The sequence below is a fragment of the Crinia signifera genome, chromosome 11, assembly GCF_055691185.1.
Source record: "Crinia signifera chromosome 11, ASM5569118v1, whole genome shotgun sequence".
NCBI lineage: Eukaryota > Metazoa > Chordata > Amphibia > Anura > Myobatrachidae > Crinia > Crinia signifera.
The window spans coordinates 84,169,532-84,188,739 of record NC_139227.1 but is presented as its reverse complement, the minus strand read 5'-3'; the positions used below and the strand labels follow the sequence as shown (position 1 = coordinate 84,188,739).

Below are 19,208 nucleotides of genomic sequence, written 5' to 3'. Positions count from 1 at the left end.
GCATATGTGTCTCTGGCACTGTGGGGGCATATCTGGCACTGTGGGGGCATATGTGTCTCTGGCACTGTGGGGGCATTTCTGGCACTGTGGGGGCATATGTGTATCTGGCACTGTGGGGGCATATCTGGCACTGTGGGGGCATATGTGTCTCTGGCACTGTGGGAGAATATCTGGCACTGTGGGGGCATATGTGTATCTGGCACTGTGGGGGCATATCTGGCACTGTGGGGGCATATCTGGCACTGTGGGGGCATATGTGTCTCTGGCACTGTGGGGGCATATGTGTCTCTGGCACTGTGGGGGCATTTCTGGCACTGTGGGGGCATATGTGTATCTGGCACTGTGGGGGCATATCTGGCACTGTGGGGGCATATGTGTGAGCACTGTGGGGGAATATCTGGCACTGTGGGGGCATATGTGTCTCTGGCACTGTGGGGGCATATCTGGCACTGTGGGGGCATATGTGTCTCTGGCACTGTGGGGGAATATCTGGCACTGTGGGGGCATATGTGTCTCTGGCACTGTGGGGGCATATGTGTATTTGGCACTGTGGCGGAATATCTGGCCCTGTGGGGGCAAATCTGGCACTGTGGACATCACATTGTGCGGTGCAATGGGCATCATGGTATGGGGCGTAATGGGCATTACGGTGTGGGGATCATTGGGTAATTGCCATCACAGTATAGAGTGTAATGGGCATCAAGGTGTGCGGCATAATGTGTAATTAGCATCACAATGTGCAATCTGCAGGTACACAATACAATCATGGAATAGGCCACGCCCCCTTATGATAGGCCACACGTCTAATTTTTCAGCGCGCCTCCGGCGCGCACAAGCGTTGCGTCTTCCAGGAAGTTGGGAGGGTGTGGGCCAGTGGTCTGGACTTGCCCCCTAGGCTAAAAGTTGCCAGCCAGCCCCTGCTTCCTTCTGACAATTTTATATATGTATCAGAAAAGGCAGCCGGCTGTTATTCATTTTTAACAAAAAGGAGAAAGAAAGAAAGAGTCTGTTTGTGGCGCACTTTGAGCAACAATTACTAAAATATCACTTTTATTAATTACATGTAAAAGTAATAGTTTATGACAACAGCAATTTAAAAAAAAACTGTTCGTAGATTGTGTATATGTATACATATGTATATGTAAATGTGATTTAAAATAAACTGTGACCAAATCACTTGGTGTGTGTGTTTCTTTGATTTAATTTTTGTGTTTTGTGTCACAAATGATCAGACTACTACACTACTCCACTCATGGTGTCCCCTCTAGCCGAGTGGACATTTGAAATATTGTGCGCGCTGTTGTTGTGCGTGACATCGAGGGAGCACGCCGGGCACCGACACCACATGATTAAAGGGGGGGGGCGGGCTGAGGTGAAAGCGGGGAGAAGAATTGGAGCGGAAGCTGCAGGGGTGACAGTCATTGACAGCTGGGCAGAGAGCAGGGGGCTGCCCGGCTGTATTCAGAGCACTGCAGGTCACGGCTATTTGAAATAATACCCTTTCACAACAGAAAATGCAGGGATTTACCCGGGAATATGGTCCCAAGATCATGCAGGGACATTCCCAGGCTGACCCCTTATACACCAGCCTAGTCCCTGCTTTTTCTGGTGTGAGGGGGAGAGACAATCGCTCCCTTCTCCCTAACCCCCTTTAACCCACCAGCTATATCTTCGGAACCAACTGACCCATTTACATGAGACCAGTATCATATTGAAGAACATTTGAGTTGGCTTTGAATGATTTTGGTCCCGTGAAACTGGGCTGTTTGGTTCCAGAGAAATCTGCCCTCAAAGAACATAAACAGTCATGAAATTACATTTAAGAAATGAAAAAAACGGTTTAACCTCAATATCCCTGGAACCAATTAACCCATATGGCCTATCAGATTGAAGGCCCAGCGATTTGGGTTCGACTGAGATCAACCTCGAGCTTCAGTGATGCCGAAGGGGGACCTGGCAGCCATTGGAACTGGGTGGGGGTCGGAATTAGCGGGTCCTATGTTATCCTATAGGGAAAACGTTCCAGCTTTGCCTGGCAGTATCTCTGGTTCCCACGGGGCTAGAGACACGGGGCTGGGCTCATTGGAAAGCCCCATCCCTCAGCTACAAAATGCTAATGGGTGGTCCTGTGCATCCCCGGACCACCCCCTAGATTCGCCTATGGAGACGGAGGAGGGACAGAGGGATGCGCACGGTAGGCACACCAAAAATTTTGGGGGATGTGGCATAATTAAAGGGGCGTGGCCTATACTCACAGCTCTTCCACGAGGCCACGCCCCCATTTTGATGCTATGGGACATGACCCAGAGGCTCTGTGAGCCTCTAGCCATGCCCCCAGCCCCCTGCTCAGCAGCCATCAGGGGGACTTCCAACAGCCCCCCCTCGCCGCGGGATACTGCCGGCTGCGGGTGGTACGCGGGAATGTCCCAGAAAATGGGGACATTCCCGCGGTAATCGGGACTGTTGGGAGGTATGTATTATGCCCACAGTTGCTGACAGTAGTAGTGCAGCTTATACGTAAAACCCAAAGATGCTGAGAGTAATAGCATGGCTTACACATAATTCCCACAGATGCCTACAGTAGTAGCACTGCTTATACATAACACCGACAGCTGCCCAAAGTACAGTAGTAGCGCGGCTTATACATAATGCCCACAGATGCCTACAGTAGTAACACACAAACAATGAGGAAGGCAAGTCAGATGCTTGGTTGAAAAGGGAGAGGAATCAGCAGCGGAAAGAAGTAATAATGCCACTACAGTATATAGTTTATTGGTAGAAGGAGTGGTGTGTTTAGTAGGTGATTTGTGGGATTAACCTGAGGGGATTGTATATTTTGTGTGTTTAAACTGTGTTTTTTTTTTTTGTTCAGAATTTTGCTGAAGGTGGGAGTGGTTATCTGCTCAGGTGGGTAGCTGATTACTACCAGCAGTATAAGAACAGCAGGGGGCAAGTGAATGTAATGAACTTGTGAATTTTGAACTGCCATTTTATTCTAAGTGCCATTTTAAATAAGTGCAGAGTTATATCCTAGAAGGAGTTACATCCAGGAAGGGGTTAAACCAGGTTGCAAGAGGCTTCTGTCCCTTCTGTTTGTTTTTTTTTCTCTTGCTTGAAGCCCAGGTGCCTGACCTGTTAAAGGGTCCACAAAGTGCAGATAGTGTGCTGCATGATCTGAGAGTGGGGCCACTGAGGAAAAAGTGCAACTGGAAGAAATTACAGAGGAAGCGGACAGATACAGGTGTGAGGACACCAGGAGTGTGACACAGCTGCAGGAACAGATAAGTATCAACTTTCTTATATTTTGATAAAAATTAACTTGTAGTGTGTAATTGCATTGTAATTTAACTCTCTACTGTATACTAGGGGGTTAGTCGCAGGGAGGTAGATAAAATGGGTGGGGCCCTGATTGAGAATCTCACTCAGTGCATGTTGTGCAAGATGTATGCTCACCTGGAGCAAGAGTCCCAGTGCGAATACATCTGCACGAGATGTGAGCGAACGTCCGCCCTGGAAGCCCAGGTCACTGATCTAGAGCGGACCGTTCAGCGACTGAGGGATATTTCCAATCTTGAGCAAAGCCTAAATAGAACGGTGGAGGAGTTGCAGATGGGGTCACTGGTAGAGGAGGAGGATCAGGTAGCCAGCTGGGTCACGGTTAGAAGGGGAAACAAGAGGGACAGGAGGGACAGGAACGACATCTCGGATCTATCACACCCGAACAAATTTGCCCGGTTGGACGAAGTTTCGGGGGAGGATGGAGACGAAATGACGGAGCTGGAGGAGACGGCTCCCTCTAGCAACCAGAGGAGCGGTCCCTCTAGCTCAAACGGGATGACAGTTAGTGAGGTACCAAGGCAGATAGTGGTGGTAGGGGATTCCATCATTAGGAGAACAGACAGGGCAATCTGCTATCGGGACCGCGATCGCCGCACGGTCTGTTGCCTCCCGGGTGCTCGGGTACGGCACATCGCGGACCGAGTCGACAGATTGTTGGGAGGGGCTGGGAGCAACCCGGCGGTCTTGGTGCACATCGGCACCAACGACAAAGTCAATGGTAGGTGGGATGTCCTCAAGAAAGAGTATAGGGAATTAGGTAAGAAATTAAAGGCGAGGACATCTAGGGTAATTTTCTCGGAAATATTACCAGTGCCACGCGCTAGCTCAGGGAGGCAGAGGGAGATCAGGGAGGTAAATGTGTGGCTTAAGGATTGGTGTAGGAAAGAGGGATTCGTGTTCATGGAACACTGGGCGGACTTCTCGGTCAGGCGCCATCTTTTTTGCCATGATGGATTGCACCTGAACGAGGAGGGGGCTGCGGTGCTGGGGGGAAGGATGGTTAGAGGGTTGGAGGAGATTTTAAACTAGGCGACGGGGGGGTGGGGGCAGCAAGACATTATGGGACCATCAGGGAGAGAAGCCGGACTGGGATCAGGAATCATATGGGGGAAGGAGATGGGGGGGGGGACGGAGACATAGACAAAGCCCTGGGACATAACAAGGGTATAATCGGGGGTAACTCTCAGGGTGCATCAGGAATGTCATGTAATAAAATGTTATGTTGTAACAGTCACGTTACCCCATTACAGTTCTTAGGTACAGATGATCTTAGTATACGGGAAGGAGGGAATGACAGAGGAAGAATTCCCGGAACTATGGAGAGGGCAGGCAGTGTTCATGGTGGGGAGGCCTGTAGAGAGTCTATTGAAGGGGAGAGGGGAAAGAGGAAGCTAGTAAAGAATTCAAATGGGTCCTGGGGTGAAACTAATCACAACATTAGAGCCATATCTAAAAATAAACATAAATTAAAATGCTTACTGGCTAATGCAAGAAGCTTAGTGAGTAAAATCGGGGAGCTTGAAACGGTGATCAGTAGGGATGACTACGACATCATTGGTATTACAGAAACATGGTGTAATGAGTCGCATGACTGGGCATTAAACATGGAGGGATATACACTCTACAGGAAAGACAGGGAAAATAGAAGGGGCGGGGGTGTGTGCCTATATGTAAATAATAACTTAACATCATGTGAGAAAAATATGAGCACAGACCTGGAAGACGACAACTCGGAGACAGTGTGTGCAGAGATAACCGACAATAATAAGAAACCAAAAAACAAATTTATAATAGGGGTATGCTATAGACCACCAAATATAAATGAAAGGGAAGAGTCTCTTCTTTTAAACCAAATCAAACAAGCATCAAATCAGGGTCAGGTATTAATTATGGGGGATTTTAATTTACCCGACATTGATTGGGAAAACGAAACAGGTAAATCAGCAAGAAGCAATGGGTTCTTAAGCTTACTTAAAGACCAGTTTATTACACAAACGGTAGAAACTCCAACTCGTGATGAGGCGCTCTTGGACTTAGTATTAACAAATAACACAGACTTAGTTTCAAACACAAAAGTAATTGAACAATTAGGGAATAGTGATCACAATATGGTTTCACTGGAAATCAACTTCAGTAAATTACATCAAAAAGGATCTGCATCAGAAAAAGCGAACTTTGAATTATTCAGGAAAGCCCTTACAGGAATTGGGTGGAAAACGGTTATGGAGGGAAAAAATGCAGAGGAAATGTGGGATACTCTAAAAAAGGTGCTTGATTCACTAACTATTGAATACATTCCTAAAGTAATTAAAGGTAAATTCAACAAAAAAAAGCCACCATGGTTGGACAAAGAAGTAAGGTCAGCTATCAACAATAAAACCAGAGCCTTTAAATTCTATAAAAATAACTTGAATGAGGAGGCGTTCGCAAAATACAAAGAATCAAACAAAACTTGTAAAGGGGTAATCAAAGCAGCTAAAATATTATATGAAGAGTGCATAGCCACTGAAAGCAAAACCAACCCAAAGAAGTTTTTTAAATACATAAATAGTAAACGTTTAATTAAGGAAAACATAGGCCCACTAACTGATACTAGTGGAAAAAGTGTTACTGAGGACAAGGGAAAAGCAAAACTGTTAAATGAGTTCTTCTCATCAGTATTTACTAAGGGAGAGCAGACTGTGGAACGAACATTTACCACAAACGGGACAAATAAGCCAGATCTCATTGTGGATTTCACGCCGAAGGAAATAATACTGAGGCTAAGCAAACTCAAAACAAATAAGTCACCAGGGCCAGATGAGATTCATCCGAGGGTATTAATGGAATTAAGGGATGAACTAGCTACCCCCCTACATTATATTTTTAGCAAGTCACTATCGTCAGGTATAGTACCAAAAGATTGGAGAATAGCAGAGGTAGTGCCAATATTCAAAAAAGGAAAAAAGGAAGATCCCGCTAATTACAGACCCGTTAGTTTAACATTAATTGTGGGTAAACTATTTGAAGGATTTTTAAGGGATGGTATCCAGGAATATTTAGATAATCACCGTCTACTCAGTACTAACCAACATGGGTTCGTGAAAAATCGTTCATGCCAAACTAATCTACTAGGGTTCTATGAAGAGGTTAGCAAAAACCTCGATAATGGAAATGCTGTAGATGTGATTTTCCTAGATTTCGCTAAAGCATTTGATACTTAATAAAATGGAGAACCTAGGATTGGGTGAAAATATCTGCAGATGGGTAGGGAATTGGCTATGTAATAGAGAACAAAGAGTGGTTGTGAATGGTGCCGTATCAGATATGATACCGGTACTAAGTGGAGTGCCCCAGGGCTCGGTTTTGGGGCCCATTTTGTTTAACATTTTTATTAACGATATTGGGATAGGGTTACTCAGCAATGTATCCATCTTTGCGGACAATACAAAACTTAGCAAAGTCATCAAATCACCAGAAGATGTCACGATGCTTCAAAATGATCTTGCAATTCTAGATGAGTGGGCTAAAAATTGGAAGATGAGGTTCAATGTAGATAAATGTAAGGTTATGCACCTTGGGAGACACAACCAGTGTGCAAGTTACAACCTTAGCGGAGAGGAACTGGGTAATTCCATACTTGAAAAGGATCTAGGAGTCCAAATAGACAGCAATCTAGGATGTAGTGCCCATTGTAACGTAGCTACAAAAAAGGCCAACAAAATTCTGGCATGTATTAAGAGGGGAATGGAAACTAGGGACTCAAGGGTAATTATGCCACTATATAAAGCATTGGTGCGACCTCACCTAGAGTACGGAGTACAGTTCTGGGCCCCACACTATAAAAAGGACATCATAGAATTAGAAAAAGTCCAAAGGCGAGCAACAAAGCTTATTAGGGGAATGGAGAATTTAAGCTACGGGGAGAGATTAAGCAATTTGGCACTATTTACATTAGAAAAGAGACGTTTAAGGGGGGACATGCTCAACATGTACAAGTATATCAAGGGCCAATATAAGGAACTGTCACACACCCTATTTTCTACTAGAAAGGAATCTAGGACACGAGGGCATGAGTATAGATTAGAAGAAAAAAGATTTCATTCAGCTAGTAGAAAGAATTTCTTTACGGTCAGAACAGTCAAACTCTGGAACTCTCTTCCCAGAGAGGTGGTAATGGCTGGCTCATTAAATGCGTTCAAGGCAAAGTTGGACAAACATTTACTGGAGAAAAACATCCATGGGTACAAATAAGAAATATAATTTGTCTGTAAAATAGCAGAACCTACCAAATCAGCAATGGATATCTATACCAGGTTGAACTAGATGGACGCAAGTCTTTTTTCAGCCTTACCTACTATGTAACTATGGTACAACCTCATCCAGAATACTGTGTCCAGTTCTGGAGGCCATATCTCCAGAAGGATATAAATACATTAGTGATGGTACAAAGAGGGGCAACTAAAAAGGTACATGGCCTACATCACAAAACCTACCAGGAAAGACTAAAACATCTTAATATGTATAGTTTGGAGACGACAAGGGAAAGCGGGGACATGATAGAAACATTCTTGAAATGAAGAGAAGTATTAGTGCACAAGGACATACAATGAAACTGGAGGAGGTTTCAGGGGACATCTGAAGAAATATTACTTCACAGAAAGGGTAGTGGACAAGTGGAATAGCCTCCCATCAGATGTGGTAGAGGCTAAGACAGTAGAACAATTTAAATATGCATGGGATAGACAAGACGATACTTACAATAAAATAAGGATCAAATAGAGTTTGAGGTAACAATATAATTGAAAAAAGTGTCAAACTAGATGGGTCAAGTGGTTCTTAGACAGGGTAGTGGACAAGTGGAATAGCCTCCCATTAGAGGTGGTAGAGGCTAAGACAGTAGATACATTTTAACATGCTTGGGACAGACAAAGGACAAAGAACGGTACTCTTTACCTAGAAGGGCGCCCATCGCGGGCATCGCATGTACATCACATGTCATTATAATGGCATGCGATGCGACCGATGCGATGCCCGCGATTTTACATAGAAAACCATGTTAAAATGTAAATCGCGTCGGTCGCATCGCATGCGGCCAAAAAAATCGCATGCGATGCGACCGACGCGATTACCGCGATTTTACATAGGGAACAATGTTAAATGGGTCAATTGACCCGATTTAACATAGGGAACAATGTTAAATGGCCCACAGACCCCAAATAGCCACCCTGGGCCCCCCCAATTGTTAACGCCACCCCACGATCAACGTGAACCTGAAGCGTGGCGAGCAGCGGCGGTACGCGTCCTCCGACCTTTTCATACCCCCACTATCCACGCCGGCGTGGAGTCGGGAATAGATAGTGTGGCGAGCGCAGCACAGGTATCCGCGTCCCTTCGCGGGCTTCACAGGTATCCGCGTCCCCTCGCGGGGCTCGCTGCGTTTGCCACGCTTCGGGTTCTCAACTCCACGCCGACGTGGATAGTGGGGGTATGAAAAGGTCGGAGGACGCGTACCGCCGCCCCTTGCGGGCTCGCTGCACTCGCCACGCTTCGGGTTCACGTTGATCGTGGGGTGGCGTTAACAATTGGGGGGGGGGGGCACAGGGTGGCTATTTGGGGTCTGTGGGCCATTTAACATTGTTCCCTATGTAAAATCGCGGTAATCGCGGCGATCGCATCGCAGGCGATTTTTTGGTCGCATGCGATGCGACCGACGCGATGTGAATGTTAAAATATTCTCTGTAAAGCGCTGCGGAATATGTATGCGCTATATAAGAACCTGTTAATAAATAAATAAACAAATGATACATCCACATCCACGTGGTTCTTATCTGCCATCAAATTATAGGTTTCTATGTTTAGGTAAATGACAAAACAATGGTTATTATCTGCAGGGAAAGAAGGATCCCCTGGATACAGTCAATGTTGCTGACGGAAGTTTGACCGACACCCATTGACTGACAGTCAAAATACCAACATTCATTATACAGTACCAACATGTTCAGTTGACCGACATGCTCAAAATACAGACATTTAACATACTGATAGGTCAACATGAGTTTTCAAGCAATTTTTGGCCCAAAAAATACCTTTTTCTTTGCCATCCAAGTGAACCTTATGGGGGAATATAATAGTGTGCAGAGCGCAGCAAGGCACCGTGCCTGAAGCATGGTGAGGGCATGTGTCCGAAGCATGGCGAGTGCAAGATGCTGTGTTGAAGCATGGCGAGTGCAGCGAGACACTGTGTCTAAAGCATGGAGAGTGCAGCGATATACTGTGTCCGAAGCATGGCGAGTGCAGCGAGACACTGTGTCCGAAGCATGGCGACGTATGGTGAGTGCAGCAAGGCACTGTGTCCGAAGCATGGCGAATGCAGTGAGGCACTGGTTCCGAAGCATGGCGAGTGCAGCGAGACTGTGTTTCCGAAGCGTGGCGAGTGCAGCGAAACACTGTGTCTGAAGTATGGCGACTGCAACGAGACAGTGTTTCCCAAGCATGGTGAGTGCAGCAAAACACTTTGTCCAAAGCATGGCGAGAACAGTGAGCCAAGCGAGGGGACACAGTACATCTAGATGGTGTACCTACATAGACATAGACCATGGGTCCTCAAACTGCGGCCCTCCAGATGTGGTGAAACTACAAATCCCAGCATGCCTTGCCACAGGTTTCCTATAAGGGAGTGTTAAAACTGTGGCAAGGCATGCTGGGAATTGTAGTTTCACAACATCTGGAGGGTCGCAGTTTGAGGACCCATGACATAGACACTAAAAAATATGTCGACATGTTCACCTTCCGGCACCTGAAATGTGTATGATGAATGTCGGTATATTGAATGTGTTGGTATAATGATCATTGGTCAATGGCCCGTCGGTAAATCATAATGAACCAGAGACAGACTAGACTACCAGTTAAGGAAAGTTAAGATAATTAATTAAAGTAACTTACTATTAACTGATTTCAATAATGGTATTACTAATGGGATCAAAAGTAATCAAGATCAATTAGAAAGCAATAGGATTTGCACCCATTGATAACTTACTCTGACCTTTAACATATCCACGCCCCAAAACTTACTTGGGTTGCTGGAATACCAGTTTGATAAGAAACAGATACTAGCGAAGGGCTGAGATCAGTGTTTTCAAACAGGACCATAAGGCATGCACACTAAGGGGTAAAGGTGCCCACAGACGCATCGATCCCGGCGTGCGTTCTGTGCTTAACTAGCACACATCGCATCGTATGCCTTGTGCATGCGATGTGCATTTGATGCGATGCGATAGAAAGCTAGTACAAAAAGTATGTGCAGCACATACTTTTTGTACTGTGCGATGAGGTGCCGCGGGAGCGCGCACCCCATCGCATAGCATCGCACCGCCGGGATCGGTGCATGTGTGGGCACCTTAACGCTACTTAGATGGGAGTTCTGTTGAAGATGGGATGTTGCCCATAGAAACAAAACAGAATCTACTTCTTATTTATTTAGCATCATCCGGAGGATAATAGATAGAAATTGATTGGTTGCTATGGGCAACATCACATCTTCAATAGAACTCCCATCTTAGTAAATTTACCCCTAACAGTCCACGTTTTAGCAATAGCCAGTACAGGTTTTAGTGATACCTTGAGCACAGATGGTAAATCAAAACTACTGAGATGCTAATTTATGCTGTGTACACACTGTGCAATATCGCTGGCAATGTGGTCACTGAGCGACCATATTGCCAGTGATTTGTAAATCACCAGGTGTGTGCTCCAGTTTTAAGCCCCCTAATGGTCGCTGGTCGCAGGAGCTTGCTCCTGCATTCAGCTGTTTCCCTCTGCGGCTCCGCTGGCAGAGTCTCCTGTTCTCTGGTCGCTGATGAAACCTGGACACTGAGCAATGCATTGCCCCGTATGTACACAGCTTAAGTCTCCAGTGCTCAAGTATGGCAATTGGTAACACCTGAACTGTTAGTTTGCTTTTAGGACCATGGTTAGGAATAGGTAATAGTTATATAGTTCATGCTGTACAAGGTCATCATCAAATTACATTGTCATTGTTAAATTACTAAATTATGTTTTTGGCATCTTTTTTAAAATCCATATTGTACTTATCTATTGGAATATTCTTCATCAAATTGTATTACCCTTACCTGATGTTGTTGTTGGTGTTGTTGATGTGTTCGTTCTGGAAGTTACATAGGTTGTTGTTGGTGTAGTAGATGTGTTCGTTCTGGGAGTTACATAGGTTGTTGTTGGTGTAGTTGATGTGTTCGTTCTGGAAGTTACATAGGTTGTTGTTGGTGTAGTTGATGTGTTCGTTCTGGGAGTTACATAGGTTGTTGTTGGTGTTGTTGATGTGTTCGTTCTGGGAGTTACATAGGTTGTTGTTGGTGTTGTTGATGTGTTCGTTGTGGGAGTTACATAGGTTGTTGTTGGTGTTGTTGATGTGGTCTTTGTTGTACTGATACAGTAATCTGGGAGTGGTTTACAGCAGTATACCTTAATTTGATAATTGTTACACATGGGTAGGAAGTCTTGGTCTTTGTTGTAACAGATGAGCCCAAAGGAGACATTACATGTCACTTCCTGCTGCACTTCATCTAGTGTGTAATCTGGGTATTTCTCTGCCCTGCAGGTAATGTTCTCTGGCTTCTCACAGAATATATAGCCAGCATTCCTGATGTTTTCATAGGTCTCATAATCTCCTCCATTTGGAACGTTTGGATAACTCACATCGAACCACGGTGTCCATTCACAATCATGGACACAGCCTAAAGAAAACAGGAGATAAACATTTAACAATATGTTGAAACTTAAAAGTTCTACATTATTATAGGTACTTAATTGCTGTTAGGGGAGTGTTGGTTCCATCTAACCATGGTTCTTCTTGTGTCATCAATGTATACTGCACTTTAACAGTGATTTTAACTATGTGGTATTCACTGCACTAAACAAATGACTTTTGTATGAATTTCCCAGCACTTTGTACACTTCAAATAAGCACACATCTCCCCTGTCTCCTACCCTGGTCCAAATGGATTATTGTTCACCTCTGTCCTAGTGTTAAGTAATGTCATACACAGGGCCGGTGTTAGGGTGTCCGGCGCTCTCCTGCAAATCTATATTTGTGCCCTCTCTCTCTTAAGGGACAGCGCACACAGCTAAAGGGTGTGGTATCATAAGGAATGATCATAGCCCAGTTTAATTACACCTTACAGTAGCACAATCTTATTTACATTGCAGTGCAGATGGTGCCCATGATTCATAATAGACCACATAGTAGCATCCCTTGTACACAAAGCCCACAGAAGTAGTGTCCCTTAAACACCATGCCCACAGTGGTGCCACTAAAAACACCCACAATAGTGCATAACGCCTCCATTACACATAAAATCTCTTATACATAATGCCTCCATTACACATAACATCCACAGTGGTAATGCACCTTATACACATAATGCCCACAATAGTAGTGTCGTAAGGTGTGAAGAGAGCAGAAGAGGAATAAGAAAGGGAATCCATGAGAAGGGGAAATGTGAGAGGAACAGTGAGTTGTGAGAGGAACAAGGGAAAAGTGGGTGCTGTTGGAAAATGGATGGAGAATAGAAATGATAATGGAGAAAGCCAGATGCTGGGCAGAGAGAGGGTAGGGCAGCCATATACTGGGCAGAGAGAGGGGGAGGGGAAGCCATATGCTGGGCAGAGAGAGGTGGGACAGATGTGGGGAGTGATGCTGGGGAGAAAGTGAGGGGACAGTTGCTGGGTAGAGGGGCAGTTGCTGGGCAGAGAGGGATGGGGAAATGTGATGGGCAGCGAGAGTTGAAGAGATGATGTGCAGGGAGAGGGGGCAGATACTGGGCAGAGATGGTGGGTAGATGGGGACAGATGCTGGGGAGATACTGATAGGGGGGAAAAGATTATGGGCAGGAAGATGGGGTACAGATGATGGGCAGAGAGGGATGGGTGAAAATTTGATGGGCAGGGAGAGAGGGCAGATACTGGGAATGGAGAAGGGACAGATGCTAGGGAGAGGAGAGGCGAATGTTGGAAAGGGGCAGATGCTGGAGAGAGATTGGGGGGTGCAGATGTGGGGAGAGGGGGCAAATGCTGGGCAGAGAGGGATTGGGGCGAGATGATGGACAGGGTGAAGAGGCCCGATGATGGACAGGGAGAAGGGGTGCAAATGATGGACAGAGAGGGGGAGATATGCTGGGAAGAGAGAGAGGGGGAGATATGCTGTGCAGAGAGAGAGGGGGAGATATGCTGGTCAGGGAAAGGAGGGGCAGATACTGGGCAGGGAGAGGGGGCAGAGAAAGAGAGCAGGGGAAAGATACAATTATAAAAGAGCAGAGAAGAGAGAGGGTGAGAAATAAAATAAGAAGCGTGTTGGTAGACAGCACAGGAGAGACAAAAAAGAGAGAAAAGAGGAAAGGGGGGCATGGGGTGCAGGAGAGAAAGAGGGGGTGAGGAGACAGTGAGTGGTTACATAGTTACATAGTTACACAGTATTTAAGGCTGAATAAAGACTCACGTCATCCAGTTATTAGCTTCACCCCTTGTTATACGTAGTTTATACTGATATATTTAAGGACAGATTATGATTATTGCTTGTACCCCTGTATGTTTTTATCCAATAGATGTTTGTCTGCCGACACCACATCTCCAGGAAGAGTTCCATAGTTTGGCTGCCCTGACTGTAAAAAAATGTTTTTTTTCTAAGGAAACAAAGTCCTCTTTCCTCTAATCTAAACTCATGACCCCGTGTCCTTGAGTCCTTCCTTACAGTAAAAAGGGTGTCTGACAGTTCCTTATATTGTCTCCTGATATATTTGTACATGTTAAGCATGTCCCCCATAAATGACTCTTTTCTAGAGTAAACAGTTCTAAATGGTTCAATCTATTCCCTTTATTAGTTTGGTTGCTCTTCTTTGGAATTTTTCCAGTTCTAAATGTCCTTTTTATAGTGTGGGGCCCAGAATTGTACCCCATATTCTAGATGTGGTCTAACCAATGCCTTGTACAGTGGCATAATTACATTTGAGTTCCTAGTCTCCATGCCCCTTTTTATGCATGTTACTATCCTGTTGGCCTTATTTGTTGCTATATGGCAGCAGTTCTCAAACTGTGGGTCCTGACCCCAAAGTGAGTTCCGACCTTCTCAGCATGGGGTCGTGACTCCATGTTACTGACCACCAGGCTGATGACTTTTGTAATCTCAGTCAGTGATTCAAGGAATCTGAAATATCTGTTGAATTGTCTGTTATGTTAGACTCCTCCCATCATTTAGAGCCTCCATAATGCTGCCATGTATGTGCTGTCTGCTGACTACACATGTGATGTGATGACCTTCTGCAGTAATTTGCTGGGGTCCTGTCATTATTTTTTTATATCTTGTATGATGGGGTACCAGAGCAAAATAGTTTGAGGACCCCTGCTATATGACATTGAGCACTACATCCCAGTTTGTTATCTATTTGGACTCCTACAGTAGGTCCTTTTCAAATTCTGAATTACCCAGTGCCTTCCCACTTAGGTTATAGCTAGCACATTGGTTATGTTTCCCAAGATGCTTAACTTTCATTTATCCACATTAAACCTAATTTTCTACTTTTTAGCCCACTCGTCTAATTTATTAAGATCGCTCTGAAGCATTGAGACATCCTCGCTGAGTATATCCACCCCGATATCATTACTAAATATATTAAATAAAAGGGACCCTAGCACCGACCCCTGTGGCACTCCACTTAGTACTGGTATCATATTGATACTGCGCCATTTACAACCACTCTCTGTTCTCTATTGCTCCGCCAGTTCCTTATCCATCTACAAATTCTTACCCCTGTATGCTCTGCAGCTGCCTGGTGGGGACCCCCACACGATCACTGCTGGCCGTGCTCTGCAGCTGCTGGGTAGGGACCCCGCACCATCACTGCTGGCTGTGCTCTGTAGCCGCAAGGTGGGAACCCCCGCACGAGCATTGCTGGCAGGTATCAAGAAGTAGCTCGGCGCTCGAAGCGCCGGTATGCCAGGCCACTGTATACCAGCCCACTTCGAGCACTGATTGTACTGTAATTTGTTATTTAATTCTTTGTTTGTTTGTTTTTGCTCATTTATGTATTGGCCGCTGTGGAACCATTATGGCACCATATAAATAAACAACAATAATAATAACACACTTTCAAGCCTGCCCCCATACTATAGTGAATCATGATCTAGTCTTTGGGAGTCTGTGGGGCTTTTTTATGTCTCATTATGATTCCCGATTACTGCATGGACTGAATGCATACTGCTCTCCTGATCCCCAGAGGAATCGCTCAAGCATATATATTACATACATAATAACATGCATATATATAAAAGTGCGGTACTTGTTTCCTAGCACGGTGCCCACGATATTCAGTCGTACGGCATCGCATGCCATATGCCGGCATGCAATGCGATTTTAAATTGTATAAGCACCCTATACAATTTTTAATTGTATAAGCACCCTAATGGGTGCTTACAATGTTAATTGCACCCCCACGCCACACCCACTATTAACGCCAACCCTGAGTGTGGCGAGCACAGCGGTAAGCATCCTCCGACCTTTTCATACCCCCACTATCCACGTCGGCATGGAGTTGACTTTATATAGTGTGGCGAGTGCAGCGAGCCACCGAGCCCGAAGCGTGGCGAGCGCAGCGTATTACTTTACATGTATTCCGCGTATGCCTTATGGTATGCGCTGCGATGGGCACTGTGCTTGGAAACAAGTACCAAAAGTTCTTAGCATTCCTGCACTGCTCCAAATAGTCTGGATGTAAGTGTTAAACCCTGATGTTCAAACATTGTTATTTTATTTATAATACACATTTGCAATAAACACAAAAATCCTTTCACCTGCAGTTGTTTCGATTGTGGTAATTGTTGGAGACAAAGCAGTAGTTGGAATTGTGGCTGTGATTGTTCCCTTCCTGACCGTATTGACTTGCTAATTTGTGGCTGCAGCACCCGCATTGCCGGACCCGCTGCATGGGAAACAGTACGCTGGGATGGTGGCAAAGAGTGTATTACATCCGCGGAGTAATAAGCGGACTTGGGGCAAGCCAGCCCGTGCGTGTTCTGAGTGTGCTGTGCAGCGTGCATAGCGTGCACTGACTGAGTAGCTCAGCAGCGTCCCACCAACCCGTGTCCACTGCACTCCCCCTCCCTCGTCACCGCCACAGGTGTGGGGGCATTTATGTACCTGCGCTGGGGGGCATTTTTGTACCTGGCACTGTGGGGGGAATTTATGTATCTGCACTGTGGGGGCATTTATGTACCTGCACTGTGGGGGCATTTATGTACCTGCACTGTGGGGGTATTATTGTATTTGGCCATAATGTGTAAAAAGGGAGACTCTGCTGCTGTAATGTGTAAAAAGGGGAACTCTGCTGCTGTAATTTGTAAAAAGGGGAACTCTGTTGCCGTAATTTGAATATTGGAGACAACTGTGCTGCGTAATATAAATTGGTATTATTTTGTGGCCATGCCCCTTCCCTATGAAGCCACTCCCCTATAGTTTTGGATTGAGCACCCTCCAGCAAAAACATAAATGGGCACCTATGGTTGGTGTTGTGGTTATAGTTGTAGACTTAGGGGCTTTAGTATATGTATACAGTATGTGACAGTAGGAGTGACAGACTATACTGCCAGTTAAGGAAAGTGAAGATAATTAATTAAAGTAACTTACTATTAAATGGTTTCAATAATGGTATTACTAATGGGATCAAAAGTAATCAAGATCAATTAGAAAGCAATAGGATTTGTACCCATTGATAACTTATTCTGACCTTTAACATACCCACGCCCCAAAACTTACTTGGGTTGCTGGAATACCAGTTTGATAAGAAAGATATATAAGGGCTGAGATCAGTGTTTCCAAACAGGACCATAAGGCATACACACTAAGGGGTAAAATTACGAAGATGGGGGTTCTGTTGAAGTTGGGATGTTGCCCATAGAAACCAAACAGAATCTACTTCTTATTTATAACAATTGAGATGCTAATTACTGTAAAGCTGTGTGCACATGGTGCAATTTGGTCACTGAGCGATTTTGGCTTAAAATCGCTCAGCAATATATTGCTCAGTGTATTGTTTTCATCAGATATCAGTGATTTTGGCTGAAAATTGTAAGCTATTCTATCTCTACCTCATTTTGACTAGAAATCGCTGGTCGCTGGTGCACAGTGCATTGTGCACCAGCGACCAGTGATTTTTAGCCATAAACGGAGGAGCCTGCGACCAGCGACCAGCGACCATTGAGGGAGTGCGCTCCCAGCGATTTATCTCCCACAGCACATGGAAAACACTGGCAATATGGTCGCTCAGTGACCATATTGCCACCTATATGTGCTTAAAATCGCCACAATGTGTACACAGCTTAAGTCTCCTGTGAACAAGTTTGTCAATTCGTAAAACCTGTCCTGTTAGTTTGCTTTGAGGACCATGGTAAGGAAAAGGTAATAGTTATATGGTCCATGCTGTACAAGGTCATTGTTAAGTTACTGTACTTTCAATTATGATTTTGGCAGTTTTTTTTTAAAAGCCATATTTATCTTATCTATTGGAATATTCATCATCAAATTGTATTACACTTACCTGATGTTGTGAATGTGGTTGCAGATATTGTGGTTGTTCTGGGAGTTACACAGATGGTTGTTGGTGATATAGTCACAGATGTGGTTGATGTGGTTGATGTGGTTGATGTGGTTGTACTCATACAGTAATCTGGGAGTGGTTTACAGCAGTATACTTTAATTTGATAGTTGTGACACTTAGGTGTGGGGTTTTGGTCTTTGTTGTAACAGATGAGCCCAAAGGAGACATTACATGTCACTTTCTGCTGCAGGTCATCTAGTGTGTAATATGGGAATTTCTCTGCCCTGCAGGTAATGTTCTCTGGCTTCTCACAGAATTTATGGCCAGCATTCCTGATATTTTCATAGGTCTCATACTCTCCTCCATTTGGAACATTTGGATAACTCACATCGAACCACGGTGTCCATTCACAATCACGGACACATCCTAAAGAAAACAGGAGATAAATATTTAACAATACGTTGAAACTGTTGTTTAATAATGCAAGTTCTACATTATTATAGGTACTTTATTGCTGTTAGGGTATTGTTGGTTCCATCTAACCATGGTTCTTCTTGTGTCATCAATGTACACTGCACTTTAACAGTGGTTTCAAGAATGTGGCAGGCTCAAGTCAAATGGACAGTTATTCACTGCACTTAAAAAATTACTCCCCTGTCTTCTAGAGGTTTGGAGAGAAGGCAAAAAAGGGGTTGCAGGGGTAGAGGTACACCAAAAAATGGGACAAAAAGACTTTTTGTACCATAAAGAAGAAAATTTGGTTATTTTTTAAAGAATTTTTCTTAAAAAATGGCCCTTGCGTTTTTCTTTTATTAATTGAAACTCAGGGTCATGAGGCATTTTTAGACATGGTGAAATAAGAGAGGTTAAAAATACGAACAATCACTAACATACATGGTGTATAAAGAGTATTAGTCCCGCTTCTGCCCCTGCAGCGCTGTTTTAAAAAATGCAACAAGGCTGCTGTGCTCTGCAGCTGCTGGGTGGGGACCCCCACACAATCACTGCTGTCTGTTGCACTGCTGGCTGTGCTCTGTAGCTGCCGGGTGGGGACCCCTGCATGATCACTACTGACTGTGCTATGTAGCTGCCCGGTGGGAACCCCCGCACGATCACTACTGGCTGGTATCAACAAGCGCTACTTTGAATAACAAGGGAGGGGGGATCAGTGCTACTGGCCCACTTTGGGCACTGATTGTACTGTAATTTGTTATTTAATTGTTTGTTTGTTTCTGCTCATTTATGTATTGGGCGCTGCAGAGCCATTATGGCACCATATAAATAAAC

The 19,208-nt window shown here is 44.8% G+C and overlaps 1 protein-coding gene across 1 annotated transcript in view; it reads right to left on the bottom strand.

Annotated features, from left to right (window-relative positions):
• The window catches only part of LOC146045082 (mucin-5AC-like), a 110,624-nt gene that overhangs the window by 49,370 nt on the left and 42,046 nt on the right, over positions 1-19,208 (bottom strand). The window contains exons 8-9 of the mRNA XM_083163766.1: positions 17,922-18,347; positions 11,451-12,071 (exon numbers count right to left, since the gene is read on the bottom strand). Of these exons, the coding sequence (XP_083019892.1) occupies positions 11,451-12,071; positions 17,922-18,347 (1,047 nt within the window). The remainder of the gene's footprint in view (positions 1-11,450; positions 12,072-17,921; positions 18,348-19,208) is intronic.